This window comes from Camelus bactrianus, chromosome 12 (genome assembly GCF_048773025.1).
Source record: "Camelus bactrianus isolate YW-2024 breed Bactrian camel chromosome 12, ASM4877302v1, whole genome shotgun sequence".
In the NCBI taxonomy this organism is placed as follows: Eukaryota; Metazoa; Chordata; class Mammalia; order Artiodactyla; family Camelidae; genus Camelus; species Camelus bactrianus.
The window spans coordinates 11,722,721-11,750,460 of NC_133550.1; the positions used below are offsets into that span (position 1 = coordinate 11,722,721).

General features: G+C 50.2%; 2 protein-coding genes across 3 annotated transcripts; both read left to right on the forward strand.

The window, feature by feature from the left end:
* Positions 1–162: 162 nt before the first annotated feature.
* On the forward strand, positions 163–17,282 carry ERBB3 (erb-b2 receptor tyrosine kinase 3). Of its 2 annotated transcripts, none has more exons than XM_010963876.3 (28): positions 163–395; positions 3,817–3,968; positions 4,537–4,723; positions 5,427–5,552; positions 6,199–6,264; positions 6,585–6,703; positions 6,812–6,953; positions 7,327–7,440; positions 7,542–7,662; positions 9,271–9,344; positions 9,518–9,608; positions 9,853–10,058; positions 10,249–10,381; positions 10,567–10,657; positions 10,880–11,034; positions 11,427–11,480; positions 11,825–11,966; positions 12,572–12,691; positions 12,818–12,916; positions 13,107–13,292; positions 13,446–13,601; positions 13,823–13,898; positions 14,081–14,227; positions 14,321–14,418; positions 14,516–14,704; positions 14,867–14,938; positions 15,153–15,447; positions 15,632–17,282. In XM_010963876.3, exons 1-28 carry the CDS (start codon positions 314–316, stop codon positions 16,153–16,155), a joined length of 4,017 nt encoding a protein of 1,338 aa, XP_010962178.1. In that variant the 5' UTR covers positions 163–313; the 3' UTR covers positions 16,156–17,282. The 2 variants fall into 2 exon arrangements, with proteins under 2 accessions (XP_010962178.1, XP_010962180.1); XM_010963878.3 differs by lacking the exon at positions 163–395 and adding an exon at positions 3,515–3,567.
* A 949-nt stretch (positions 17,283–18,231) lies between these two features.
* Positions 18,232–26,055, forward strand: PA2G4 (proliferation-associated 2G4). Its single transcript, XM_010963875.3, has 13 exons — positions 18,232–18,542; positions 20,360–20,488; positions 20,751–20,856; positions 20,952–21,021; positions 21,152–21,244; positions 23,025–23,088; positions 23,322–23,400; positions 23,547–23,625; positions 23,719–23,852; positions 24,154–24,248; positions 24,355–24,482; positions 24,637–24,690; positions 24,910–26,055. The coding sequence occupies exons 1-13, from the start codon at positions 18,455–18,457 to the stop codon at positions 24,973–24,975; spliced, it is 1,185 nt and encodes a 394-aa protein (XP_010962177.1). The 5' UTR covers positions 18,232–18,454; the 3' UTR covers positions 24,976–26,055.
* Positions 26,056–27,740: the final 1,685 nt, after the last annotated feature.

A 27,740-nucleotide genomic window follows, 5' to 3' on the forward strand; every position in this document is an offset into this window, starting at 1 on the left:
GGGCACTCGGGCGTGGGGCGCGCTCGGGGCGGGCCGCCCAGGCTCCAGCAATCCCGACTCCGGCCTCGCGCCCGAGGGGGCGCGGCCGTGACTCACCCCCTCCCCCTGCGCTCCCTCCCAGACTACACCCCTCCCCTGCCATCCCGCCCCGGACTCCGGCTCCGGCTCCGGCTCCGGCTCCGGTTGCAGTTTGCAACCTCTTCTGCCGCCGCTACCAAGTCGCTGGTGGCTCAGGTGGCTCCGCTTCGATGTCCTAGTCCCGGGGCCCCTCCGGCCGGATTGGGCTGGGCTCCCCTCACCCTCGGCTGGAGTCATGAGGGTGAACGCGGCTCTGCAGGTGTTGGGCTTCCTCCTCAGTCTGGCCCGGGGCTCCGAGGTGGGCAACTCGCAGGCAGGTAAGCGGCGCGGGAGCACAGGCAGGCTCGGAACCCGGGATCCCGAACCGAGTGCGCGGGGTCCGGGAGGGCAGGGGCAGGAGCTTGGGCGGTGTGAGCCTGGGGGTGCTGAGCCCAAGCCCGCTGCGACCCCCCGGGTGGGGACCATCAGGCTCGGGTTCTCGGGCGGGGACGGGATTCCTGGACCACCATCTCCCCACCCCGGCCGCCTACCCCTCTCTGATTTGTCTCTTCGGATAGGGCTGATGCTTAAACAGTTCACACTTATGAGGGGCCCTGCAGCGAGGGGAGCTGGGACCTCCATTCTGTAAATGTGAGGGGATGATTGGAGGTGGAGATCTTGGAGGAAGCGGAGTTGGGGGAGTCTCGGTTTGCTCTCCCACCTCCTGCCTCCTGGGTCTCAGCCACCTCCAGTTTCGTTGTTTTGCCGACAGGGCGGAGCTGTGGAAGGGGGGGGTGGGAGGTTGTTGTTCTCTAGTGTTGAAAAACAACAGCGGCACCTCCTCTTCCGTGAATGGGCCTGCCCTGGGAGGGCCAAGTCCAGGTGACCGCAGGGTGAGGGACCACGCAGAGGCTGACTGCCCGCTTTCCCTCAAAACAATAAAGTTGGCTGGTCCCCGACGTGACCTCTCTTTGTCAAGAGCCAGATCAATTCAAATATTTATTGAGCATCTACTATATACAAGGCCAGGAGCTGTAGGACCAAAGACTTCCAGCGGTATTTCTCTCTTTGTCTTTTCTCTCCCCAACCTGAGCGCCAGCAGGGCACCTCTCCCATCTTCTGAGCCCCTGTCCCGGGGAGCCTGTTTTAGACCTGCTTTTCCCACACCCCCATTCTGTTTACTATCTGGCTGTCTCTAGGAGTCTAGACAAGAGTCAGATTGCTCTCTATTCTTCTTCCCACTCTCATGCCAGCTGAGCCTACCCACCACTTTGGGGTGCCTCTGGGACCATGGACACCTGAGGGGTGCTGGTGTTGCTGGCATTGGAGGAATCCTGTTGATCTCCTCCCCTCCCCCCAGATCTCAGCTCGAGGTCTGGCACAGCCAGGGCCCCTTCCCCAGGGTGGGAGTGGGAGAAACACCTGTGCTTCCCTCACAGTTGCTGGGCCTAAATTTAGACCCTGGGATCTTGAGAAGTGAACACTCCCAGCTGGTGGAGGGCGGGTATCTGGGGAATGGAGTGGGACTGAGTAGAGTGACTGTCACTGTCCCATCCAGACTCCTGGAATCTTCAACTGGGAACCCAGGAGTCCCAGATCCTGGCCACCTTCCCTGAGGGAGACAGGAGGCAGGCTTGGTTGGGTCTCTTTACCCTTTATCTGGATCCTGCAGCCTCTGGGCATCCGGCCCTGTCTCAGTCCTTCTATAGCCCCTTTGTCCTGGCTGTGAAGGGGGTGGGGGACTTTGGAGAGGAGGCCTCTGGTTGAGGAGGGGCTGGAGATTCTTGCTCTGACCCACCCCAGTGCTCTCTACCAAAGGACGGCCTGTGATACTGGCCCTCCCTATGCCCCTGGTCCCTGGTCCAGCAGGAACTTTATGATTCCCCTCCCCAACCCCTCCCCCAAGCTGCCTGGTTCCTCCTGAGAGGTGTTGTTAGTGCTCTTTTCCCGCCCAGCCCTTTGCTCCCTGTTTGTGTAATACGGACTTTACCCTCAGGGTGGCCAGGGACTGGGCCCTCTAACACTGTAGCCTCCCAGGCACGGACACTGTCTGCACAAACACATATGGGCAGGTGGGACAGATGGGGTCACCTGAAATACTTCCTAATGAGGAAACTTAAGGACAGAACCAGTTCAGACTTCTGGGCCAGTAGAGGAGCTGTGTACATGTTTGTGTGCGTGTGCGCGCGTGCGTGCGTGTGTGTGTACAAGTACACACCCTGCTTCCCTGTGCAGAAATCCTGGCTCCTCCCTTATCTGGGGAGAAGGGTTGCTGCCTTGACTTGGAAGAAGGGGTATCCTGCCAGGAAGGGGGGTGGGGTGGGGCTACTCTAGAAATGATTAAACTTCCTAGTCCTTTTCTTTTCAGCCCAAGGACCCTGGAGGTCCCAGGCTTCTCTGGGAGCTCCTGGCATATTTACCCTTCTGCTGGGTCCAGCTCACCCCTTTCTGGTCATGGGGAGTGATAAGGAATGGGAGCCCTTCAAAGGTCAAGTGGGCAGACTAGGGGTGCACTAGGAGGAGGGGTGGGGCCTCACCAGTCTCCCTCCCTCCATTCCTACTCCTGTCTCCCACTAGGCTGCCGCTGCCTCAGGGAAGGGTGGTTGCAACAGGTGGTAACTGCCGCCCCTCCCCGCGGTCTCTCACTGGGCCTGAGGAAAGAGACAGGGATAAGCCTTCAGGGTCCAAGAGTTCCCATAGCCCCTGTGTCCTCCACACTTACCAGGTAAAGGAAGCCCCTGAGACTGACAGGCCTCCTGCTCCCTGAGTCTAGGCTCTCCCTGAGGGGAGTGAGGACTGCCATGTTGGAAGGCTTTTTAATGAATCTCCTCTGACAATGAAACGGGCTAGACGGTTTAGAATGGAGGCAGTCAACTGCTGTTTCCATCCAGCTTCTCTGTGTTTGCTGAAAAATACTCTAGGGCTGGAAAGTGATGCTGAGGGAACGTGAATGTGTTGGGATGGGGAAGGGAGTGAGAAGGGAAGCCAGAGTTTAGGAAGGGGGTGCAGGGTAGGCAACCAGCTCCTTATCTTCCAGCTTTATAGACAAAGCTCACAATGACCCCCCCACCCCCGCCACCACCAGAACGCCCCTCCTCTAGTGAGGTCACTTGTCTGAGCCCAAGGCTTGAGGGTGGAGGGGGGCTGCTGTTGAGGACAGGGTGTCTGGGGACAGGGTGGGGCAGCCCCCTCCTCCTAGATAGAATCGCCTCATTGTGGGCCGGACTGTGGCCCCGGGCACTGCCCCCACCCTCTGCCCCCATCCCACCCTCGGTAGACACAATAGGGGCTGTGTGCTGCCCCAAAGAGATATTTATTCCAGGACCTAGAGAGGCAGGATGGGGGTAGAGACGTAAGTGCCCTGGTTGGAGGGGGAGGGGAAGAGGAGGGTAACCAAATTGTGGCCCTTTTCTAACTTCTTTCCAGGGAGGGGAAAACAACCCCACATCCTTCTCGGTTAACTCCTTAGTATCCAAAGAAGCGCCCCAAAGAGGCACAGAGGAGGCCCAGGTGGATAAAGGAAACCTTTTCACCTTCCTTTTCGGGGGGGATGGTGAGGGGATTCTGGGAAAAGAGGAAGTTTAGGCTCTCAGTCCCACATAGGCCTTCATGTCTGCCTCTAGGGGTGAGGGCTGGAGGCAGCTGCCTTCTGGGCCTATTGAATGTTCCTGGAAGAGGGCAACCAAAGGGATGGTCTTGGGGAATGGGGCTGAAAACTTGTGTCCAGCCCTCTGCCACTCTCACCTCCACTTCAAATAGTGTGCCCTGGGACTCTGAATGGGCTGAGTGTGACTGGCGATGCCGAGAACCAGTACCAGACGCTGTACAAGCTCTACGAGAGGTGTGAGGTGGTGATGGGGAACCTCGAGATTGTGCTCACAGGACACAACGCTGACCTCTCCTTCCTGCAGGTTAGCATGCTCGACCTCCTTCCTCAACCCGTTCCCCCTTGCCCTCCCCAGAGACGCCTCCTTCATATCCTCAGTGCTACCCTCTGCTGGAGTTCAGCATTTCTAAGACTCTATAGTTTCTAGGATCCAAACCTGTGTTTCTGGGGCAATGATTGGAATCTGGGACCTGTGGTCTGGTCGCTATGGCCGGGGAAACAGGTGCTGGCCATGAGAAGGGGGCGGGGACAGGGAGGTGTTCTGCACCAGGGACCCACGTGGAGAGGCACCTGCCAACGGAGAGATGCCTGGGGAGGTGAGGAAGGGGTAAGCACAGACATGAGGAGCATGAGAAGCTCTCCTGGCATGAGGAGCTCTGAGAAGGAAAGGACAGGAGCCCAGAATTCCTCAGTCATTTCTGCTGCCTGTCTTCATTTGCAGAAGTCTATGTGGTACCATCTACTCCCTACTCCAAAGCAGGACTTGGAAAGAATTCAAGGAGTTAGGGATTCTCAGTGCCTCAGGGAGGGAGAGGGGATTGAGACTTTTCACCCCACTGTCCCTCTCACTGCTGTGATCTGCTCTGTCACAGTGGATCCGAGAAGTGACTGGCTACGTCCTTGTGGCCATGAATGAGTTCTCTACGCTGCCACTGCCCAACCTCCGAGTGGTGCGGGGGACCCAGGTCTATGATGGGAAGTTCGCCATCTTTGTCATGTTGAACTACAACACCAACTCCAGCCATGCCCTGCGCCAGCTCCGCTTCACTCAGCTCACTGGTCAGTTCCTGGTGATTCCTTCCCGTCCTGCCCCTCGGCCCACCTGCTGATGGTGACCCAAGACTGATCCCTCTAAGTGCTCCGCTCAAAGTCCCCAGCACTTTGACCACTATGGTCTGAGGGTCCACTCCTCCTTAGATAAAAGAGAGCCCTAACACGGAGCTGGGGCATCTGTGCCCTGGGGAGGGGCTGGAGCTGGAGCTGGGGCTGGGGCTGTTACTCATTCTTCTGACCCGGGTACTGTGTACCTTGATGTCCGGCCTTCCCTGGGGATGGGGATCCCACCTCCTTCCCCTTTGCAACCCCCCCCCCCCCCCCCGGGCTGGAGGACTTCGGGGCTGAAATACCGCCTGGCTCCCTTCTACTTCTCCCTGTCCCAGTCACTTGAAAAGCACTCAGGTAGGGCTCGCGGGGGTGGGGGGGTGAGTCAGGGATCTTCTCTCCTTCTTTCCCTTCCCCTCCCCCACTGGCTAAACCGGATCTGGACAGGTGTCTGAGGAGGCAGGACTTTCTTTTGGCTGGGCTCCTCCCCTTTCTTACAGGTCCAGCCTTCTCTGCAGTTTGGATTTAATTGGACATATCCGCCCCTCCCCCCACGTCCCCAGCTCCCGACTCTGGTGGCCTTTCGGACCGGTGGGGAGGTCAGGAAGAGGAGGGCTTCTGTCACCAGCCCTGACCCTGTCACTTCTCTTCCCCACCTCAGAGATTCTGTCAGGGGGCGTTTACATTGAGAAGAACGATAAACTTTGCCATATGGACACAATTGACTGGAGGGACATCGTGCGGGACCGAGATGCCGAGATAGTGGTGAAGGACAATGGCAGGAGCTGTGAGTGGCCACGATCAAGACTGCTTCCCTGCCCCCGCCCAACCAGAGTGCCTCCTTCCCGCCCCACACCCCCATCACTTAGTCCTGATCTGAACCCACCTCTCCACTGAGCAAACTTCAGGCTCCAGACCCAAGAAGCCTGCCACCAGGAAGCAGGCCAGTCCCCTAGAATCTGAACCACGGAAGCAGGGAGTGAAGAAAAGGGGCTAAAGATTTCTGTGTTCTGAGTGAGAAACCAGATCTCTGGACCAGATATCCATTTCCCTTTCCACTACAACATCCTCCCTTCTTGGAACCTACCTACCCTGACTGCAGTCTGCTGCTCCCTGTCCACTCACTCGCACATACTCCTGCTCGGTGCAGTTTGCCAAGGAGGACCCAGATAACCAGGTTGGGACTGGGCTGAGCGAGGCATGTGTCCCAGGCCCTCCCCTCAGCGGCCCTGTGGGTGGTGCGGAGGCGTGGCTCCACCCCGTGCTGACAGGTTCACTTGAGCCCAGCCCTGCTCTGCGAAGGCAAGGAGGGCCGCTGCCCTGGCTCTTGCCTTCCCGGGACTGGGTGCCTGTGTGCTGACATCATCCTTGATGACTCGAGCAAGCCGTTCTTAGCCCTGACAGTCCCTCGTGTTGCTTTCTCTCCCAACCAGGTCCCCCGTGTCATGAGGTCTGCAAGGGGCGATGCTGGGGTCCCAGACCAGAAGACTGCCAGACATGTGGGTTTTCTTCCTTCTAAAAACTTCAAACTCGGGGGAAGGTATAGCTCAAGTGGTAGAGTGTATACTTAGCATACACAGGGTCCTGGGTTCAATCCCCAGTACCTCCTCTAAAAATTAATAAGTAAACCTAATTACCTTCCCCCCAGAAAAAGAAGATTAAAAAAAAAAACTTCAAACTCACATACACTTTCATATCCTTGCTCACTTCAGCCTGTGTCCACACGGGGTGAGGGTGAGCCTAGAGGGCAGGAGGGTGAGTGATGGCCTCAGAATACAGTCCTAAGAGCTCTGACAGCTGTGCTTTCTCTCCTCCACAGTGACCAAGACCATCTGCGCCCCTCAGTGTAATGGTCACTGCTTTGGGCCCAACCCCAACCAGTGCTGCCATGACGAGTGCGCAGGGGGCTGCTCAGGCCCTCAGAACACAGACTGCTTTGTACGTACGGTACCACCATTTGCCTTGTTCTGCAATGGGATGCGGGTTTTGGGGAGGAAGTAAGGGGATATATGTAACATGAGTTTTATGAGCCTCCTGTGTTCCTAGGCTTGCCGGCTCTTCAATGACAGTGGAGCCTGCGTGCGCCAGTGTCCACAGCCTCTTGTCTACAACAAGCTAACTTTCCAGCTAGAACCCAATCCCCACACCAAGTATCAGTATGGAGGAGTTTGTGTCGCCAGCTGTCCCCGTAAGTGTCTGAAAGGAAGGAACGATGGTAGTGGAGCCAGGATTTTAGACAAAATTTTAGGAGGCAAAATGGATTGAGTTGGGTGGTTAATAGAGGATGTAGAGGCCAAATGGGTGAGATTATCTAATCACCCCTGATGTATGACCCCTGGGTCCCGTTCCCCCACCTACTTCCCCGTGACTTCCAGCAATTGCTCTTGGTTCTGCTTTTTGGATCAACAATGAGCAAGGGCCTTTCTAATCCATAAGATAGCACTTAAGGAACGTTAGGTTGTTGATTGGAGCCAATCCGGTGCAGAGGAGAAGGGAGGAGTTTCAGCTGGTAGTTGGCAGTGTTCCTCCCTCATCCTTAAGGGTGCCCTCCTCTTTCCTAGATAACTTTGTAGTGGATCAAACGTCTTGTGTCAGGGCCTGTCCTCCCGATAAGATGGAAGTAGATAAAAATGGACTCAAGATATGTGAACCTTGTGGGGGTCTGTGCCCCAAAGGTGAGTAGGTGATGGTAAGGAGTTGGTGAACAGACATCTTTCCCCTGCGACTATTCAGCCTCCACTCCCCAATGCCCACTGAGCCTCTTCTGTGTTCACAGCCTGTGAGGGAACGGGCTCTGGAAGCCGCTTCCAGACTGTGGACTCGAGCAACATTGATGGATTTGTGAACTGCACCAAGATCCTGGGCAACCTGGACTTTCTTATCACTGGCCTCAATGGGTTAGAGATTCTGCTTTCCTCCCCCGACCCCCCACCCCCTCCACCCCCTCACAGCTTGCTGTGTTGGTTCAACCCTTCATATGTGGAGCTGATCAGGAGTCTAGATCATAAAATCTTAGCAGTCACAGAGGACCTGACAGTGCTTAACTCAGTATCTCAGCCACGGCTTGAATCCCCTCAGAGACATCCTTAAGCAGTCCAGCTAGCTGAGTGGTAAGGGACAGGGACATCGTGTCCTCCTTGTTAAAGTTTTCTAAAAGTTCTTCCTTAAATTTAGATAAAAATCTGCCTCTCCGTGACTTCCAGCTATTTTCTCTAGTTCTGCTCCTTGATTTGGAGCTACAAAGAACAAAGGGACGTTCTAATCCATAGGGCAGTGCTTACAGTGAGTGAGTGTGTGTGTGTGTGAACGTGTGTGTATGTGTTTGTGTGAGAAACGTTAGGGCTATCTACACTAAAGTTGCAAAAAATGGTATAAAGTTTTCCCATACACTCATTACTCAGATTCTGCAAATGTTAACGATGTACCACATGCTTAGAATTTTTCTCTCTACACATGTGTGCACACACTATTCATGCTCTTGTTTTTTGGAACCACTTGAGGGTAAATTTCCAGACGTGGTGCCCCCTCATCCCAGTTACATTTAGGTGTGTATTACTTAAAAACAAGAACATTTGCTTACATAACCACAGTACAGTTGTTTAAATTAGGAAATCAGCATCGATACAAAGTGTTATCTCATCTACAGACCTTATTCAGATTTCACTAATTTATTTTACTAAGTCCTGGATCATACATTACATTCAGTTGTTCTATCTCTTCAGTCTCCTTTAATCTGTAACAATTCATGACCTTGACTTTGATGAGTACAGGCCAGGTAGTTCGGAGTGTTCCTCAGTTTGGGTTTGCCTGTTGTTTTCTCATGCTTAGATTCAGGTTATGCACTTTCAGTAGGAATACTTCAGATTTATTCTCAGCGTGTCCTTGCAAGGAAGCACCTGTTGTTGATTTGCCCCATCATTGGCGGTGAGATCTCTGGTCATTTGATTAAGGTGGTGTCTGCCAGCTTTTCTACTGTAAAATTACTGTTTTTCCCTTTGTAATTAATAAGCATCTTGTGGTGAGGTATTTGCCTGAATCAGTTTTTATAATAAGAGTTGCAAAATGATGATTTTCTAACTCCATTATTGCTTCTGCATTTATGCTGTGGCATTTTAGTGTTCAGAAGAGTTTTCCTTTCCTATTTATTTGTTTGTGTGTTTAATCTGTGTGGATACTTGTTTCATTCAGTGTTTCATAATCTCTTACAATCATTATTTCAGTTGACCAGTTCACTTGTCCCCGATCTGCTCATTGTGGGGCCCCTTCAAACTGGTTACCTGTATCCTTTGGGCTTGTACCCTTCATGCTTTGAGCATTTCCTTACTTTTTTTGCACAAGCTGCTGTAGCTTAAGTTATATTTCTCCTCCCTCAACTATTTCTCCAAAGAGCCCTCTTTCCTTCTAGTGGAGAATGGTATTCAGAAACTAAGTTCTAAGGCTGGGCATGTTCACTGCAACTGTGTTATGCCTCTGCTTTGTTGACTGGTTTCTACTGTTCCCTCCAGAGACCCCTGGCACAAGATCCCTGCTCTGGACCCTGAGAAACTCCATGTCTTCCGGACCGTGCGGGAGATCACAGGTGAGTGGGAGGAGAGGCTGCCCGTTCTGAGATGGATGGATGAACCACTGGCAAAAACTGCAGTATAACCACTTGAGGAAAATCATGTCCCAAGCAGCAGGGGAGGGACCAGGAGAACTCGAGAAAGGAAAGGGAGAGACTCCCCGCTCACATGCCTCTCTCCAACCCCTCAGGTTACCTGAACATCCAGTCCTGGCCACCCCACATGCACAACTTCAGTGTCTTTTCCAATCTGACAACCATTGGGGGCAGAAGCCTCTACAAGTGAGTAAGGGGTTTGGAGGTGGTGGTATCTCCATGCAAAGAACCCTGTTTCTCAGGCATCCCTGAGTGAAGTACAGCATTGCCTCATACAGTGGGAGTTTGATGGGGAAAAGGCAGAAGGAGAAGGATCCCCTCTCAGCGGGTCTGACTAGCCCAGAGCAAATTTGTTGAATGAAAGTGAATCCACTACACTGTCGATTTGCCCTTTGTGGTCTCCCCTCTCATCCCATCTCCTCGTTCTCAGCCGGGGCTTCTCATTGTTGATCATGAAGAACTTGAATGTAACATCTCTGGGCCTCCGATCGTTGAAAGAAATTAGCGCTGGGCGTGTATACATAAGCGCCAACCGGCAGCTCTGCTACCACCATTCTCTGAACTGGACCAGGCTGCTTCGGGGGCCTTCAGAAGAGAGGCTGGACATCAAGCATAACCGGCCCCGCAGGGACTGCGGTGAGGGAAGGGGCCCGCAGCGGGGTGGGCGGAGGGGGTCAGGAAGCAGCAGCTGCGCAGATCCTTCTGCCCTGCAAGTGGGAGTAGGGCTGGGGGACAGAGCCAGGGAGGGTTAGGCTGGAAGCAGGAATTCAGGAGACGGCTTGTAAGGAGTCCTCAGCCTCCTCCTAACCCACCCCTTCCTTTCCAGTGGCAGAGGGCAAAGTGTGTGACCCACTGTGCTCCTCCGGGGGATGCTGGGGCCCAGGCCCCGGTCAGTGCCTATCCTGCCGAAACTACAGCCGAGGAGGTGTCTGTGTGACCCACTGCAACTTCCTGAATGGGTACAGTGAGGGCAGAGAGTCAAGAAGGGGTGGGGGAATGGAGCTGTTCAGGTGGCACCTGAAAGCTTTTAGACCACTTTCTGCATCTGCCTTGGTGGGAATTAGGTAGGTGGCCCATGTTTGGGGGATCAGGACATAAAGGTGAGGCCTTGGCAGTGACCCCCTCCCTTTACCCCCTACTGCAGGGAGCCTCGTGAGTTTGCCCATGAGGCTGAATGCTTCTCCTGCCACCCGGAATGCCAGCCCATGGAGGGCACGGCCACGTGCAATGGCTCGGTACAGTAGCAGCACCAGGATCTCTCAGGGAGAGAGGGCAGGGGCCACACTGGAGGGTCTAGGGAATGATATGGCCAAATCTCAAGGCCACAGAGAGGCACAGGGAGGCCAGATAATGCTAGGGTCTGTGGGTGGAGGGTCTTAAATGGCTGGGTTAGTCTTTGCTGGGGATTATGGAATTGACCTTGAGATCCCATTCTTCCTGACCTCTCTTCCACCTAGGGCTCTGATGCCTGTGCCCAGTGTGCCCATTTTCGAGATGGGCCCCACTGTGTGAGTAGCTGCCCATTTGGAGTCCTCGGTGCCAAGGGCCCCATCTACAAGTACCCAGATGCTCAGAATGAATGTCGGCCCTGCCATGAGAACTGCACCCAGGGGTCAGTGATGGGATGATAAAAGGGTGTTGGGGGAAGGTTAGGCGCACAGAACTAGGGGGAAGGAAGAGGGTGAGGGGAGCAGAAAGAAGAAAGGAACTATGACTTAAGAACTACTCCCAGCTGTGCAGTGAAGGATTGGAGAAAGGGAAACTCACTAACAGCACAAAATGACACCACGTTTGGGGAGCCTGGAATAACTTTAGCTCGGGGGAGTTTCATTCAAGAGAGGGACTTGGAGGGGGTTGGGGGGCCATGTCTTGGGGTATGCTTTGGGCTCCAGGGTGGGATGCCATGGTAGGTCCGAGACAATGTTGTATGTTGGGGCTGCTGGCATTGAGCCTCCTGTGGGAGTCTCCCAAGCCCCCATTTAAGGAGGTGACTTTCTTCTCCAGGTGTAAGGGACCAGAGCTACAAGACTGTTTGGGCCAAACACTGGCACTCATCAGGTATGATGGGCTTGGAGAATTAGGAAGCTGGGGATATTTGGGGGAGGGCAGTGACCTGCTAGGAAGAGTTGAGTCTCTACTGATTCTGGCCTTTGATATACAGTCTACTGTCACTGGACTCAGGATGCAGAAATCCAGGCTTCTGGCCTTCCCTTCCTAAAATGAACTTGCAGTAGCCTCAGGGGCTGGAGATTTAGGTTAACCCCTTCAGTGCTCAAGGAGATATGTAGGTGTGAATGTTAACTTCTTGCCCCAGACCTGCGCCATACTTTTAGGACAGGTATGGATGACATCTGTGAGGGAAATGTAGACCGAGGATAATGCCGGGCTTCTCTGTCCTGCAGCAAAACCCATCTGGCAATGGCTTTAACAGTGGTCATAGGATTGGCAGTGATTTTCCTGATCCTGGGCAGCACTTTTCTCTATTGGCGTGGGCGCCGGATTCAGAATAAGAGGGCTATGAGGCGCTACTTGGAACGGGGTGAGGTGAGTGCCTAGCTTACTCCTGAAATGTTCCCTATACCATCATCAAGCTTTTAAGAGCCTCTTCCTTTCCCAGAGTTTTGATCCATTTCTTCAAGGAGGTAGTATGGTCCACATGAAAGGACTCTGGCCAGGGAAATGGGAGACGTTAATTCTAGTCCCAATTTTGCCATTAATTTGCCTCGTGACTTTGAAGAAGTTGCCTTTCTTCTCTAGGTCTCAGTTTATGCATGTATCCCAAGGGAACAATAACATCCATCCTTGCAGGATGGCTGTAAGGGTGAAAGGGGATGATGTATGTGAAAGTGCTTTGAGAAACAGAGAGAAAAGTACTGAAGGTGATAGTATTACCAGCTTTCTCCCCTACCCGCCGTCAATGGGAAAGCCCAGCCCTCTTGACCCCTCATCTCATGAACACAACTTCCTTAGTCCTCAGAACCCATTACTCCCCAGTATGCCTGCAATGCTTTCTAAGACTAGAGACATCCCTTTTCCTGCTCCCACCCCTTTGGACTTTGCTGCCCTTGGCATCCACCTATGGGAGAGGGGGTTGGAAAGGGACATGGGAGTGGGCTATCCTGAGGACCTCCTTCCCATCTGCTCTTCAGAGCATAGAGCCTCTGGACCCCAGTGAGAAGGCTAACAAAGTGCTGGCCAGAATCTTCAAAGAGACAGAGCTGAGGAAGCTTAAAGTACTGGGCTCGGGTGTCTTCGGAACTGTGCACAAAGTGAGTGGCCCACAGGCAGTCTGGGGAGGTGGGGAAAGGAACTCGGGCGAAAGGGGAGAAAGGTTTAGGGAAAAGACTAGCCTGGGGAGAATAACCTTAGGCTGACTCCTGCCCAAAACTTCCCAGGGAGTATGGATTCCTGAGGGTGAATCAATCAAGATTCCAGTCTGCATTAAAGTCATTGAGGACAAGAGTGGACGGCAAAGTTTCCAAGCTGTGACGGACGTAAGTGAAGGCAAGGTGTCCTGTACACCACTAGGAAAGGGTCAATATTAGACACGATTATGAAGAAGCACGGTCTGGTGCCAACAGGTACTGTGTTAGCCACATCGATGTCCTCGATTGTTGGGGGAGCCCTGGTCGGGGTGCACATGAACTGGTTTGCTCCCTGGATAACCCTTCTTGTGTCTCTTAGCACATGCTGGCCATTGGCAGCCTCGACCACGCCCACATTGTTCGGCTGCTGGGACTGTGTCCAGGGTCATCTCTGCAGCTCGTCACTCAGTACTTGCCTCTGGGTTCCCTGCTGGATCATGTGAGGCAACACCGTGGGGCACTGGGGCCACAGCTGCTGCTCAACTGGGGAGTACAAATTGCCAAGGTGAGAGGAGGAGTTTTATGATGAAATTGGCTGGCTGGGGGCCAACAGGGAGGGGAGCGGGAGTCTGAAGTGCTGAGAGGTGTCTTAGGGTGTGGGGTGACTGACTCTCAAGGACCAATTCCCTGACCCTTGAGAATACTTCTTCCCCTACAGGGAATGTACTACCTGGAGGAGCATGGTATGGTGCATAGGAACCTGGCTGCCCGAAATGTGCTGCTGAAGTCACCCAGTCAGGTGCAGGTGGCAGATTTTGGGGTTGCTGACTTGCTGCCCCCTGATGATAAGCAGCTGCTGCACAGTGAGGCCAAGGTAAGGAGATGCAAAGCCTGGGTAAGGAGGCGGGGGTGGAATGAAGCATGGGGACGTGGAGCGAGCAGGTGCTGCAAGGTTAGTTCAAGGAGAGGAAGCTGGAGATGCCAGAAATAAAAGTTCAGAGAGCAGCAAAGAAAAGAATGATGGAGAACGTAGGTTTAGAAATGCTAGGAAAATGTGGAAATCAGCTGGTGACATCTCTGTCTCTAATCCTCCAGACTCCAATTAAGTGGATGGCCCTCGAGAGTATCCACTTTGGGAAATACACACACCAGAGTGACGTCTGGAGCTATGGTCAGTCCATCTGGATGCCCTCCAAACCATCACTGGCCCAAATTCCAAAGCTGTCTCTTGAGACCCCTCCTTAGACTCTCTAAGCCCTTCAGATCCTCTGTCAGATCAAGTTCTGCCTTCCCTTCATCTGCACGCCCATGTCTGCTCTTTTGCCATCAACTCTTCGTGTCTCCCTGTGCCAGGAGTGACAGTTTGGGAGCTGATGACCTTTGGGGCAGAGCCCTATGCAGGGCTGCGACTGGCTGAAGTACCAGACCTGCTGGAGAAAGGAGAACGGTTGGCGCAGCCCCAGATCTGTACCATTGATGTCTACATGGTCATGGTCAAGTGTGAGTTTCCTGCTGATGCCAGCCAATTTCTAAGTGACTTTCCTCCCTACTCTACTCACCTCTCATGGCTCTTTTCCTACATCTTACTCTCAGGTTGGATGATTGATGAGAACATTCGCCCGACTTTTAAAGAGCTAGCCAATGAGTTCACTAGGATGGCCCGAGACCCACCACGGTACCTGGTCATAAAGGTGAGTAGGGACTAGTAGGTGTCAAGGAGATCCAGAGAAAATGGTACTCCAGCTGGAACCAGGATCTACCTTAACAATCAACCACCTGCCCTTCTAGAGAGAGAGTGGGCCTGGAATTCCCCCTGGAGCAGAGCCTCCTGCTCTGACAAACAATGAGCTGGAGGAAGTAGAGCTGGAGCCGGAACTAGACCTAGACCTGGAGTTGGAGGCAGAGGAGAACAACCTGGCAACCACACTGGGCTCTGCCCTCAGCCTGCCACTTGGAACACTCAATCGGCCACGTGGGGTAAGGCACTTTCTAGTTATCCAAGACTTTCTGCACCCTGAGCCCTCTGCACACCTGTGCCCTCGTGAACCCTACAGATGTCCAGGTTAACTACACAAAGGCCCCCGTGGTAAGCAGATTTCTCTCTTAATCTAAGCCTCTTCCTCATTTTTTTCATCCTAGAGCCAGAGCCTTATAAGTCCATCATCTGGATATATGCCTATGAACCAGGGGAATCTTGGGGAAGCTTGTCAGGTAAGGTCTGTCTCTTTAGGAGGATGCTGAGAGGCTGGATGGCAGACTACTGTAGGATTGATAGGGGTAGTGTGGGAGACTTTAGAAGCCTCTGAGGTTTATTAATCAGTGTCCCACAAAAAAGAAGGCACTGAACAATCCAATCTCCTGCTAAACAAATCTCTCTTCCTCCCTCGTCTCTGTGTAAATCTCTGTGTATTATTTTCCTCTTTAGGAGTCTGCAGTTTGTGGGGGTAATGAACGGTGCCCCCGTCCAGCCTCTTTGCACCCATTGCCACGGGGACGCCTGGCTTCAGAGTCATCGGAGGGCCATGTGACAGGCTCTGAGGCTGAGCTCCAGGAGAAGGTGTCCATGTGTAGAAGCCGGAGCCGGAGTCCACGGCCACGTGGAGACAGTGCCTACCATTCCCAGCGCCACAGCCTGCTTACTCCTGTCACCCCACAGTCTCCACCAGGATTAGAGGAAGAGGATGTCAATGGTTATGTCATGCCAGATGCACAATTCAAAGGTGCCTGACTCCCTAGCACTTTCCTCAAGTCTTTCTCTAATTCTTTTTCTCCAGGCTCCTCTTAATCCTTTTGTCTTCTCTAATCATGTCCCTCCCTGTTCATTTTCCCCCAGCTTTCCCCCATCTCCCACTGCCTATTACCATGAAGTTCTCCACACCCCTAGCCTCTCTTCTCAATCCCCAGGTACCTCCTCCCGGGAAGGCACCCTTTCTTCAGTGGGTCTCAGTTCTGTCCTGGGTACTGAAGAAGAAGAAGAAGATGAGGAGTATGAATACATGAACCGGAGGAGAAGGTGCAGTCCACCTCATCCCCCTAGGCCAAGTTCCCTCGAGGAGCTGGGTTATGAATACATGGATGTGGGATCAGACCTCAGTGCTTCCCTGGGCAGCACACAGAGTTGCCCGCTCAACCCCGTGCCCACCATGCCCAATGCCAGCACAACTCCAGATGAGGACTATGAATATATGAATCGGCGACGTGGTGGAGGTGGTCCTGGAGGGGATTATGCAGCCATGGAAGCCTGCCCAGCAGCTGAGCAAGGTTATGAAGAAATGAGAGCTTTCCAGGGGCCTGTACACCATGCCCCCCAAGTTCAATATGCCCACCTCAAAACTCTGCGGAGTTTAGAAGCCACTGACTCTGCCTTTGACAACCCTGATTACTGGCACAGCAGGCTTTTCCCCAAGGCTAACGCCCAGAGAACATAACCCCTGCTGTCTGAGGTACTCAGGGAGCATTTGATGGCAGCTAGTGCCTCTAGAGGGTACCCCTGTTCTCCTTAGTCCCTCTCCCTCACAGGTCTCAGCCCCTCTGCCCTAGTCCTTGACAATTCCATTCAACCTTTGGAGGCCTTAAACACTCGGACATGAAATTCTTGTGATATGTAGCCAGCTGTGCACTTTCTTCTCTTTCCCAATCTTAGGAAAGGAGACGGTTTTCCCTATTTTGTGTGCTTTCCCAATCCCATTCCTCAGCTTCCTCAGGGGAACTCCCTGGAGATATGAAGGATTACTCCCCATGTCCCTTTCTCTCAGACCCTGACCTGTTGAGACTAGGCTTTAAAGTGTGCCTTAGTTTCCCACTAGACTTTTACGAAAGAGGAAAGGGGGTAACCTGGCAGAGGAAAGTAAAATTTTGGCTTATGACTCAACTCCTTAGAAAAAATGAAAAGCTTAAAATTGTGTGAAGAGGTTGGGAGCAGATGATCGTGATTACTATTAATTGAGCGTTTACTATGTGCCAAGCATCATGCTAAACTTTACATTATCTCACTTAGTCCTTGACACCAATTCTGTGAGCTAGGTATTATCCCATTTTTACAAATAAGGAAACTGAGCCTTAAAGAGATTAAGTAAATTAAGTGGCAGGTCCAGGATTCAAAATCTTCCAATGCATGTGCTCTTAAAAGTACCAAGGAAAACTTACATAAGTCAGAGCCCTTTTAAGGGGCATTGTCTTCTTGTTTTTGCACTGAATCAAGTCTAACTCCGACAACCACAGCCTCCTGCTACACCTGGACTTCTCATCTCGGGAAGTGGGAGTAAGGGGGTGGTGAGAAGGAAAAAGAACTGGCCATCTTCATGTAAACCATAACCTATGTGTCCTATATAATCTCCACTTCTTACCCAAGGGACAGATTCACAAGGGTCCCCCGAGCTACTTTTGGGAGCTATTCTCACCCAGTGGTGGGAAGCTTCCAGTTGGGATACAAAGAGGACCCAGCAGCTTCAGGCTTCTGCCCCCTTGGATGGGAAACTGGGGGTATCTGTTGTTATCCTTGAAGTTTTTTGTTTTGTTTTTATACATGTCTGAATAAAAATGCCAAAGTTTTGCAGCTTCCTGTCTGTCAAATGAAAACCCTTAGTGTGAGGTAGACCTCCCCTTTTCTCTGTTCCTCAGCAGTGGACAGCTAGCACCGCATGCTGCCTTCTCTGTCTTCTGACAGTCCTACTCGGCCTCATGTAGTTTCCTCCATACTTTTACTTATATCCCCTTAAGACAGTCATAGGGCAAAATCCTTTTCATTTTAGAGTTTTATTGGAAATCTCCATAGGGCTACCAACTGGGAATAACAAACAAAAACAACACGTTTGAGGAAGTTGGATAAAGCTCTAAGAGATGGAACACTGAAACGCCCATCAGTTTCAGAACTCTCATTCTCAAAAGTTTCTGAACAGTTCCCTTTGGTGCCATCAAATCCTGTTGTTGGAACAATAGTGCCATCTTCAGTGGGAGTCCGGCCTCTAGACTGGGAGGTTGTAAATGGATAATCCCTCACAAGTCTGGCTGCTCAGTTAGCCCCTGCTCCACGCACTCTTGGTCTCCTTCCCACTAGCTCTTCTCCCGGTTTCCCAGCACCTGGGGACAATCGGACCGGCTGAGCTGGTCCCGCCTGCCGCTCCCGGGATCAGGGAAGGGCGTACCCAGCCTCCCTGCTCTCAGTGCAATTACCCCTATTCCTCTCGGCTCCGCCCTGCCCCGCAGCCTTCAAACCCACTTCGCCGCTGTGGCTCCGCCCCCTCTCCCTTAGCCCGCCCCCCTCTATTACGGGTTCTCCCTCAGCGCTCCTGGTGAATGTGGTTTTTTCCGGGACAGACCACGCTTCCCCCTCATGCTCTCCAACGGCTCCGCCTTCCCGCGGGAGCCTGACCCTTCCCAGCGTGCTTGGCGATTCCGGCGTGCGAGGCCCTTGGAGGGCAAGGCCCCAGGGCCTGGCTTAGGGGCGCGAAAGGCAGGCTGGGAATTGTAGTTCACAGGTCCGTGAAGGCGCCTAGAGGCTGGCGGCAGGAAGGACTCGTTGTCCCAGCGTGCCCTGCGCCTCAGCCCGCGCGCTCGCAGCTTCTCGCTCTCGCTCGCCCGCCCGTTCCCTAGCTTGCTCGCGCTGTTGCTTGCGCTCTCCTCGCGGATCGAAGGGGCTCTGGCCGCAGCCTGTGGCTGGGAAAGGCGACAGAGGCGGCGGCTCAGGAAAAACGAGGCTGCAGTTGTGGTGGTGGTGGTGGTGGGAAGATGTCGGGCGAGGACGAGCAGCAGGAGCAAACTATCGCCGAGGACCTCGTCGTGACCAAGTATAAGATGGGGGGCGACATCGCCAACCGTAAGTGCGGCCTCAGGGGTCCGGAGATCGAGGCTGGGAGGGAAAGGCAAAGGGGACGGTGCTGGGCTAGCCCCCCAGGGGTTGGACTGGTGGGGTCATGCGGAGTGAGCTAGTGAGGGCCCCGTACTGGTCTGCTGGGGCTGGCGTAGTGGGAAGGCTCTGAGTCGTGCCTGGGACTTGAGCGGCTAGGCCTGGGCTGGAGTCTTGTGGAGGTGCGGGCAGGCTGCCGGGAAGAGCTCAGAGCGAGTCCCGGAGCGGGCTTCGACCCTAGGCCGTTGGTAAGGAGGCAAGGCGTATCTCCTGCCCCTCACCTTTGGGTCCGGATAGCTGCCTCCTCCGATTTTGGCAGCAACGAGGCCACCTTGGAAAGGAAGCACCCCTCTATTTTGTCGCGGCTCCCCCCCACCCCCCATCAGGACCCTGGCTGGCACGTGTTGCCGGGTCCTCTGTGGGTCGCCGGCTCCCTTCTTCCTCCGCCACGGTCCCTGACACCAGCTTGCCTACCACGTGCTCTGCTGTAGTCTTTCGTTCTTTACTTTAGCTCCTTCTCCGATGGAGGCCGCCTTCTACTTTTGGTCCAGCTCAGGGACCGTTGAAGGGTACCCCTTGGGGCTCCTAACATAACTCTTGGAGGTACATCTGGCTGTTGTTGAAGTTGTTCATTACCATCTCCAGTCTGCGCAGATAGATTTAGTTCGCCATCAGATTTGATTGTTCTCAGGGGTTTGACAACTCTAAAAGTGTTTTGAGGTTCTCCTCATCCCAACTAGGCAAACCTGTGAATAGTACCGGTGGAGGGGGGACCGATGATAGGATCATAGAAGCCGTCCTTATTAGGACCGTGCTTCCACTTTCTCAGCAGCTGCCTGCCACTCTAGGCAGATGTGTCACTTTCTATTTTCTCTCTTTCCAATTTAAAACCCAGTTAGGGGGACAGAAAATGCTTGTCTTTGGGCTTTTAAGTGGTTTTTGACAGTAAAGATAGGTATTTTAGGATGCCTTTGAGCCTGTGACTGAAAACCTGAGTTTTTCAGGCTTCTAAAGAATCACCAAAACTTGGATCACAGAAATCAAACCTGAAGTTCAGGATGGTCCATGGAGTGGGTATCCAGTGAAAAGAACAGTGCTTTTTAATGTAATGGACATTTAGTGGTTTGAATCAGAATTTTTTTCTTCTTTTTGCAGTTTATAATTTCTGAGGCACTTGTAATTGCAGATACCTGTTTGAAATTCTTTTGGGTCACATACTTCTTTGAGATCTGCTAAAAGCTATAAGCATGAGCTTGCTGAAGCCAGGGACCTTAGGTTAAGTCTCCTGGACTTGTTATGTGAAGAAATAAGTCTTTATATATTGAGATTACTAACACCTAATTGGGGTGTCTGGGAAGGGCAGAAGGTAGCATTTAACAATGCATCAGCTTCGAGTCAGCAATTCTGTCTACCTTCCTGTTGTCCCTGACGCCTATAAATTTCCTCCAGTCTGCTTTGCATGTATGTTGAGTACCTTGGTGAGAACCCCCTGAAGTTCATAACTCTGTCCTACCACACCACAGGTATCATCTTTGGAAAGTCTCCCTTGCCTAGGGAGACAGATGGTGCATACCCAGTTATCACATTATATAAGGGAGGAAAAGGAGGTAGAGATTGAGAGATTGTAGGTAGGTACATCCCAAGAGGCAAAACTTATTCCTTCTTTCACCCTTCGGGCAGCGGCACTAGGGAATATTAGAAACTGTGAGTCCCGTTTCTGGATAAATTGCTTGGATGGTATCTTAGACAACACATGCAGCACTGATACGATGGGCTTCTATTTCCAGGGGTCCTTCGGTCTTTGGTGGAAGCATCCTGCTCAGGTGTGTCAGTACTGAGCCTGTGTGAAAAAGGTGATGCCATGATAATGGAAGAGACGGGGAAAATTTTCAAGAAAGAAAAAGAAATGAAGAAAGGTAAAAAACAATCCCCCACTAATTTCCTAAGTTTGACTCTTACTCAGTTCTGTTTGTTTTATTGTAACGATGCAACCCCTACACCAGCACTTGTTGAGATATTTGGAGATTTGGAATGTCAGGGGACATTTAAGCAGTTTCCTACCCAATCCAAGCTGATTAAACTTAGGCAAGACCCTGAAGAAAATCCTTTCATTTTTCTGAAGGGCAGCAGGGCTCCAAGAGAGCGAGCAAGGCAGTAAGGCTGATTGTCTCTTTACAGGTATTGCCTTTCCCACCAGCATTTCAGTAAATAACTGTGTATGTCACTTCTCCCCTTTGAAGAGCGACCAGGACTATATTCTCAAGGAAGGTGACTTGGTAAAAATGTAAGCTTAAGCCATTTTAGAGACTTGTCTTTTTCCTAAGAATTCACAATAGTGCCCATTGCTAATGCTGTGCTCTGTCTGCTCTTGCCTTTCAGTGACCTTGGGGTCCACGTGGATGGCTTCATCGCTAATGTGGCTCACACTTTTGTGGTTGATGTAGCTCTGGTAGGTGGACTGCTTTTTCTCTCCTGACCACTGGTGGGCTTTGCATAATGGGCAGACAGCTTTTAACTGAATGACCAGCTGAGTTAAAGAGCTTTCCAGGAAGGCATTGACTGCATTTCCTTATCTACAGGGGACTCAAGTAACAGGGCGGAAAGCAGATGTCATTAAGGCAGCTCACCTTTGTGCTGAAGCTGCCCTACGCCTGGTTAAACCTGGAAACCAGGTAAGCTATTTAGTCCAACTCCAAAGCTTGCTAGAGCCGAAGATGCAGTGAGCACCTACAGCTATTCTGTATTGAACAGCCAGCTTCTCCTTCAGCCCCCTTATAAAACAAACAGCTTTTTAAAATTAGCAACATCTTAGGATGGGACTGAAAGAGAAGAGGCAGGCACTACTAAAAAGCTTAATACCAAACAGTAGTGAACTCTGAGTGCCTACCATAGGTGGATGGTTCAGTGCCAGGTAGAGGGAATGTGTGGGCCCTTCCTCATGGAACCTATAGAGATCCTTCCTTTTTCATGTCTTGGATGTGTGTCTTTCCCCAAAACAGTTTGAGATCAATAGCTTACAATAAAACACAGATATAAAAATTCAGTTTATTTTTTATTATTATTTTTTTAAATTGAAGTACAGTCAGTTACAATGTGGCAGTTTCTGGTGTACAGCACAATGCCCCAGTCATGCATATATATACATATATTCATTTTCATACTCTTTTTCATTAAAGGTTATTACAAGACATTGAACATAGTTCCCTGTGCTAAACAGAAGAAACTTTTTAAAACTCAATTTTAAAAGTTTGTAAAACAAAAATCATAATCATACCAGTAAACTGTGACAAAGACAGGCCAAAGGTCCTTGCAGGACAATATTGGGAAGGCCAGGGATCGTAAACTTCTCAGGAATTCATACAATTTAGCGTGTTAGACTATCAGCAGAGGCATTTAACACTTAAATTTCCAGAGACCTGTTCAATACTTAAAGCATCATCTTTTTTTCTCCTTTTCTGTGTTCCCTTGTTCTTCACACTGTTCATCAATTTGTCCCATTGTTACTTAATTGCATCATTTTTACTTAAGCCTCTGTTGTAGTTTCCTTATAATGGTACCTACTTTGAACAGTGCCTGGCACACAGCACTTCTGTTAGCTATTACTATTTTGCACATTGATTATTTTTTGTTTATGTACTTAACTACTGTGTATCTTCACTGGAAGGCTAGTGTTGTGTAGTGGCTATTATTTAGCTATGACGTCAGACCTGGGTTCTTACCCTATTGCCACCTCCTACTGATTAAAAATAACTTCAAGTTCAGATTTCCTCATCTGTGAGATGGGAAAAATTAAATTGTGCCTCATTCTCACAGGGTTGTGAAGATTGAGATGATCCATGTAAAGTGATTATTATAGTACCTGGCACATAGTTTAATAACTAGCGGTGACTGGTAATTCACCTTACCTTTTCTTTTTTTCTTTCTTTCTTTCTTTCTTTCTTTCTTTTTTTTTTTTTTTTTTTTTTTGTCTTAATAACTGTAGTTTAGGTGAGGATCAGATCATGTTTGAAAGAGGTAAGAAGAGGGAAATAGGAGTTTCTGTACCCTCTCTGCAGGTTAGAATGCCAGGCATAATGAACTTAACACTTGGACTGTTGTCAGAAAACCTGAGTTTATACCAGATTCTTTCAGTTAACTGCTTTAACTCTGGGCAGATCAGTTAACCTTTCTGATCCTCAGTTTCCTCCTCTAGATTGGGGTATAGATCTGCCCTGTTCACCTTCCAGAATTGTTGTCTAGGCCATCTCCGTGAAAGCACTTTATAAAACGGTATGCAAGTGTAATCTTTAGGTTGTAGGGTTGACAGGGCTATGAGATGAAAAATGGATGAGAATCATTGCACTTGCTGGAGGATGTCAGAACCCTTAGTTCTTTTATGCTTCTTACTCTCGTGGTAGACAACTTACTACTAGCCCCTGGTAACTTAACTTTTATTTGATTTTGTATTTCTAGAACACACAAGTGACAGAAGCCTGGAACAAAGTTGCCCACTCATTTAATTGCACACCAATAGAAGGTGAGACCTCAGTAGGGTTGAGGGTTGAGTGGTTTGGCAGAATTAAGACCTTTGCTCCCTTGAGGATCCATCCTGGCTCTGACACAGTCCAAGCCAAAAACCTCAGGGCCCTGGGTTTCCATAGCCAGGCACTTTGCTCTCATAGCCTGCCCTGTGAATCAGCTTGGGTGGGTGGGTTGAAAATCTTTTGGGATTCTAGATGGGCAGGACCACAGGCTTTGTCCTGTCTACAGGTATGCTGTCACACCAATTGAAGCAGCATGTCATCGACGGAGAGAAAACCATTATCCAGAATCCCACAGACCAGCAGAAGTAGGTGCCCACCCCACCCTGTACCTTCCATCGTACAAGACTCGTCATGAACTTCTTCCGTACTCCAGGCTAATCTTGTCCACCTTTTACTCTAAACTCCAGGAACTACTGATTGCTCTTTATGGTTCCCCTTCTGTTCCTTTTAGGAAGGACCATGAAAAAGCTGAATTTGAGGTCCATGAAGTATATGCTGTGGATGTTCTTGTCAGCTCTGGAGAGGGCAAGGTGGGGAGCGTTTACCAGAGCTAGCAAAGAGGGGCAGCTGAGGGTGTGTGTGTTCCGAGAGCACGGGACCAAAATGTGATCTAACTTCTTTAGGCTAAGGACGCAGGACAGAGAACCACCATTTACAAACGAGACCCTTCTAAGCAGTATGGCCTGAAAATGAAAACTTCACGTGCCTTCTTCAGTGAGGTCGAAAGACGTTTTGATGCCATGCCCTTTACTTTAAGGTACTGCTGCGCTTAACGAGGATGGGCTTGAACCAGTCTGCTGCACAGACCACACACCCAGGAACACACTTCTTTCCCTCCCCGCCCCTCCCTCCATCCCTCCTACTCCCCTCCTGCCTAGACTTGTAGTTCCAGCCTGCGTTCTGTCCCTCTCCCCATCTCCCTTTCATTGAAGGTAGTGTGAAAAAACAGTCCTACACGTGATTTCTGCCCAAGGCTAGGAGCTATTTAAAAAACATCAGCAAAGTGGTGAGACATGATAGGGAGTTCAGGACACCTGAATTTGTCTTTCCCTCCCCAGAGCATTTGAAGATGAGAAGAAGGCCCGCATGGGTGTGGTGGAGTGCGCCAAACATGAGCTGCTGCAGCCATTTAATGTTCTCTATGAGAAGGAGGGTGAGTTCTAAGAAGAGAGCCCCTGATTACGGTCCTCTCCTCCCTATAGCTTACAGAAGAGTATGACAAGGGGACATTTTATCAAAACACTTTGTTTCCCTCATAGGTGAATTTGTTGCCCAGTTTAAATTTACAGTTCTGCTCATGCCCAATGGCCCCATGCGGATAACCAGTGGTCCCTTTGAGCCTGACCTTTATAAGTCCGAGTTGGAGGTCCAGGATGCAGAGCTCAAGGTTAGTAGTGGGTAGAAAGTGACCAGCATGTGGCACTTGTCCTGGGAGTGAGGACTAAATGATGGCAAAGTCCTGAAAAGAGCTATGGTACTGAGAGTGACACTCGGTGTTTCCTCCATATTCTTCAGAATTTGTTTTCCTTCTTATTTTCCAGGCCCTCCTCCAGAGTTCTGCAAGTCGGAAAACCCAGAAAAAGAAAAAAAAGAAGGTTTGTTATGACCATCCCTCTGTGGCAGGATGAACCTGATCCCTCTTTGTTCTGCCTTCCTGGGTCGTGGTGGGGGTATCAATTTCTGTATGTCCTTCTTTTCCCCCCTTCTCAGACCTGACCTAGAGAATTAGGATATTTTTGTCCTTGATCCCCTGGATACTACCCCAGGTTGTTAGAAACTGACGCGTCTTCTCCCTCTCCTTTCCACAAATATAGGCCTCTAAGACTGCAGAGAATGCCACCAGTGGGGAAACTTTAGAAGAGAATGAAGCTGGGGACTGAGGTGGGTCCCATCTCCCCAGCTTGCCACTCCTGCCTCATCCCCTTCCCACCTCACCCCAGGCTCTGTGAAGTGCAGTTCGTCTTCTCCACCCAGGACCGCCAGCAGAGCGGGGTCTCCCTGTCCTCATCCCAGTCCCCCAACCCACCCCCTTCCAACAACAACCAGCTCCAACTGACTCTGGTCTTGGGAGGCCAGGCTTCCCAGCCACCGAAGACTACTTTAAATAGAAAAGAGAAATTGAATAATAAAATCAGGAGTCAAAATCCATCGTCTTCAAGCCCCTCTTTCTAGCCTTTTTCTACTGTTCTCCGCTTGGTCGATGTTCATGGCCCTACAACAGAATGGGAAGGAGGCTAAAGTAGCCACCACCACTAGAAACTCAGCTGAAATTTTTTTATACCACTCCAGTGTCAGCATTTTCCCATCTGTTGGGACTTGTTGCTCTCTCTTCCCATCCTCCCCCCATGTATTTTATTAGGCCTCAGTATAAAGAGGGGCTATTCTTCAGATTGTTTTTTTGCCACATGCCAGATTCCTTTTATGACCCAGGCTGTCTATTCAGGCCCCTCCCATTTTTAGGAGCTGGAGCCTGCATTTACTAAGGGATTCTCATCAATCAAATGGATCCTCATTTGTAAATCTTTGTAGTCAATTTTGTTCTGCAGGACTCTTTTTCTTTCTCCTCCTCACAAAGCTGTAAAGAAGTAATCCATCTCAACCTTGTCCATTTCTTTGGAGTCAGTGGGGTTCTTCCCTTGCTCCATCCTAGAAACCTGAGCTGGAAGCTCAACTGTGGTTTTGTTTCCTGTTTGAATTATTTTGACCTCCCTTCCTTGAAAGAAAGACCAGGAACCAGAGGAGCAGACTGAAGAGACAAAACTGGCTTTCTGAAGCTGTGCTGGCTTTCTGAAGCTGTGGACTTGGATTGGATGAATTGCTAGGGGTTTGGAGAGAAGGGTGACAAATTTCAGTACCTCTGGCATACTGTCCCAGGGAACTTAGGGCTCCCGCTAATTTATGAGGTTTTTAAACATATTGAAAATGACATGGCGTTAAAATAAATTTGGATTTGCTCATAATCATGTGCCTTTGTGTGCTGCTCTTATTTGATGTGGTGGGGAGATATGAATGATCATTTAGAATGTTTGTTTTGGTTTTTTTGTGATCATTTGGAACTGGTTTTCTATAGCCTTTCTAAAATAAGGAACATCTTGGGTTGGGTTCTCTGAGTTAAGAGTCAATTTTCTATGGGAGTTTGATTTTTCTAAAGTAAAAACATCCCTTGCTGCTGACACTTTGTTCAAGGACACAGTGTTTATTGCAAAGAAGTGTTTATCTTGATTTAGGAAGCCAGGAAGAACGCCTTTAGTATTACGCAATTTTTCACAGCCAGTTTAAGAGTAGATGCATAATTAGAGCATTTTAACATGAGGCATTGCTGAGCTGAAGATACTATACTGAGCAAAACTTCTCTTTTTTTTTAATGGAGGTATTGGGAGCTGGGGAGTTATAGCTGTAGTAGTAGAGTGCATGCTTAGCATACCAGAGGTCTTGGGTTCAACCCCCAGTACCTCCTCTAAAAATAAATAAATCTAACCCACCCACCCCAATAAATTAATGAGTGAATGAATGAATGGAGATACATGCACTCTACCACTGAGTATCGTACAGGCCCACTCCCCTGTGCTGAATAAAGCTGAACAAAGATTCCTTCATAAGAGCTTACAGACTAGGGGGCAATCAACAGGTGCAATCTTGGTGGACATGATACAGAATAATTTGACTCAGTTTTTATTTTTTGTTTTCAAAACCTTGGTAGATTCTGATGGTGACAGTAGTAGAACCACTTAAGCACTTGGAACAAGGGCTCTAATTTTAGAAACTTGCCAGAGTTAAAAAGGTGAAATGTTACAAAGGAAAACCATTAAAAAAGGAGGGACTATAACAAGCCTTAAAATATCTTGCTGTGAGTAAGGTGAAGCCTCTATGATTAAGGGTGCTCTTTCATCCTTCATAATTCAAGTTTCCTGTAGTCAAATCTTTGGGTGTCTGTTTTCTGGGTGCTTCTGACCTGATCATATCATGAGACTGGGAATGTTATCTTACCAACAAATATTCTCCTAAAATGTCTAGCCAATCTTGCTTCTCCTCTGTCCATTGATTTGATCCTCACCCTATGTAGAGGGAGTATCACTGAAGTGTTTTCTGAAAAAGATGCATTGTGGCCAGGAATCTAGTGACATTCTGCCTCAGGCGTTGTGGAAAAAGACCAGAGTTGGCTAGGGAAAGAGCTGATCCATTTCAGCGACAAAGTTCTCTTTGTATTATGGCAGTTTTCTCAACTCCCCACTTAACATTCTTCCATGTTCTGGAATCTTAGGACCTTTGGAAGTTCCGAGATCGATTCTCCTTGCAGCAATTAAGATATAAAATAAAGCAAACCAGTACAACAAATCAGGAATTTTTGTACAGTCCGCACCTATCCATGTATCCAAAACTTCATTCAACCCGCAGTAAAATGGAGGGTGTCGCCAGGAAACTGCAATTCCCATGAAGCAATGAGGGAAAGCGGAAGTCGCTATCTTTGCTCGTCTGCATCTTTGTCTCTTATTGGAAACACTGTGCTCATATTTAAGTAATTCATAATAAAACTGGGGAAAGGGGGATTTTGTAACTCAAAATACTGTTTTCCAAGAGAACTCTCCTAACTCGATCACTTATCAGGTACCAGAGAAGGACCGAAAACTACCTTTACTGGCCCAGG

Bases quoted from the DNA above. Each gene is read 5' to 3' on its own strand.
- ERBB3 (XM_010963876.3), top strand. From the start codon at position 314: ATGAGGGTGAACGCGGCTCTGCAGGTGTTGGGCTTCCTCCTCAGTCTG. The intron at 10,658-10,879 runs GTACAGTAGCAG...TCTTCCACCTAG, and splicing joins CGGCCACGTGCAATGGCTCG to GGCTCTGATGCCTGTGCCCA. The intron at 11,481-11,824 runs GTATGATGGGCT...TCTGTCCTGCAG, and splicing joins CAAACACTGGCACTCATCAG to CAAAACCCATCTGGCAATGG.
- PA2G4 (XM_010963875.3), top strand. From the start codon at position 18,455: ATGTCGGGCGAGGACGAGCAGCAGGAGCAAACTATCGCCGAGGACCTC. The intron at 20,857-20,951 runs GTAAGCTTAAGC...CTTGCCTTTCAG, and splicing joins GAAGGTGACTTGGTAAAAAT to TGACCTTGGGGTCCACGTGG. The intron at 21,022-21,151 runs GTAGGTGGACTG...CCTTATCTACAG, and splicing joins TTGTGGTTGATGTAGCTCTG to GGGACTCAAGTAACAGGGCG.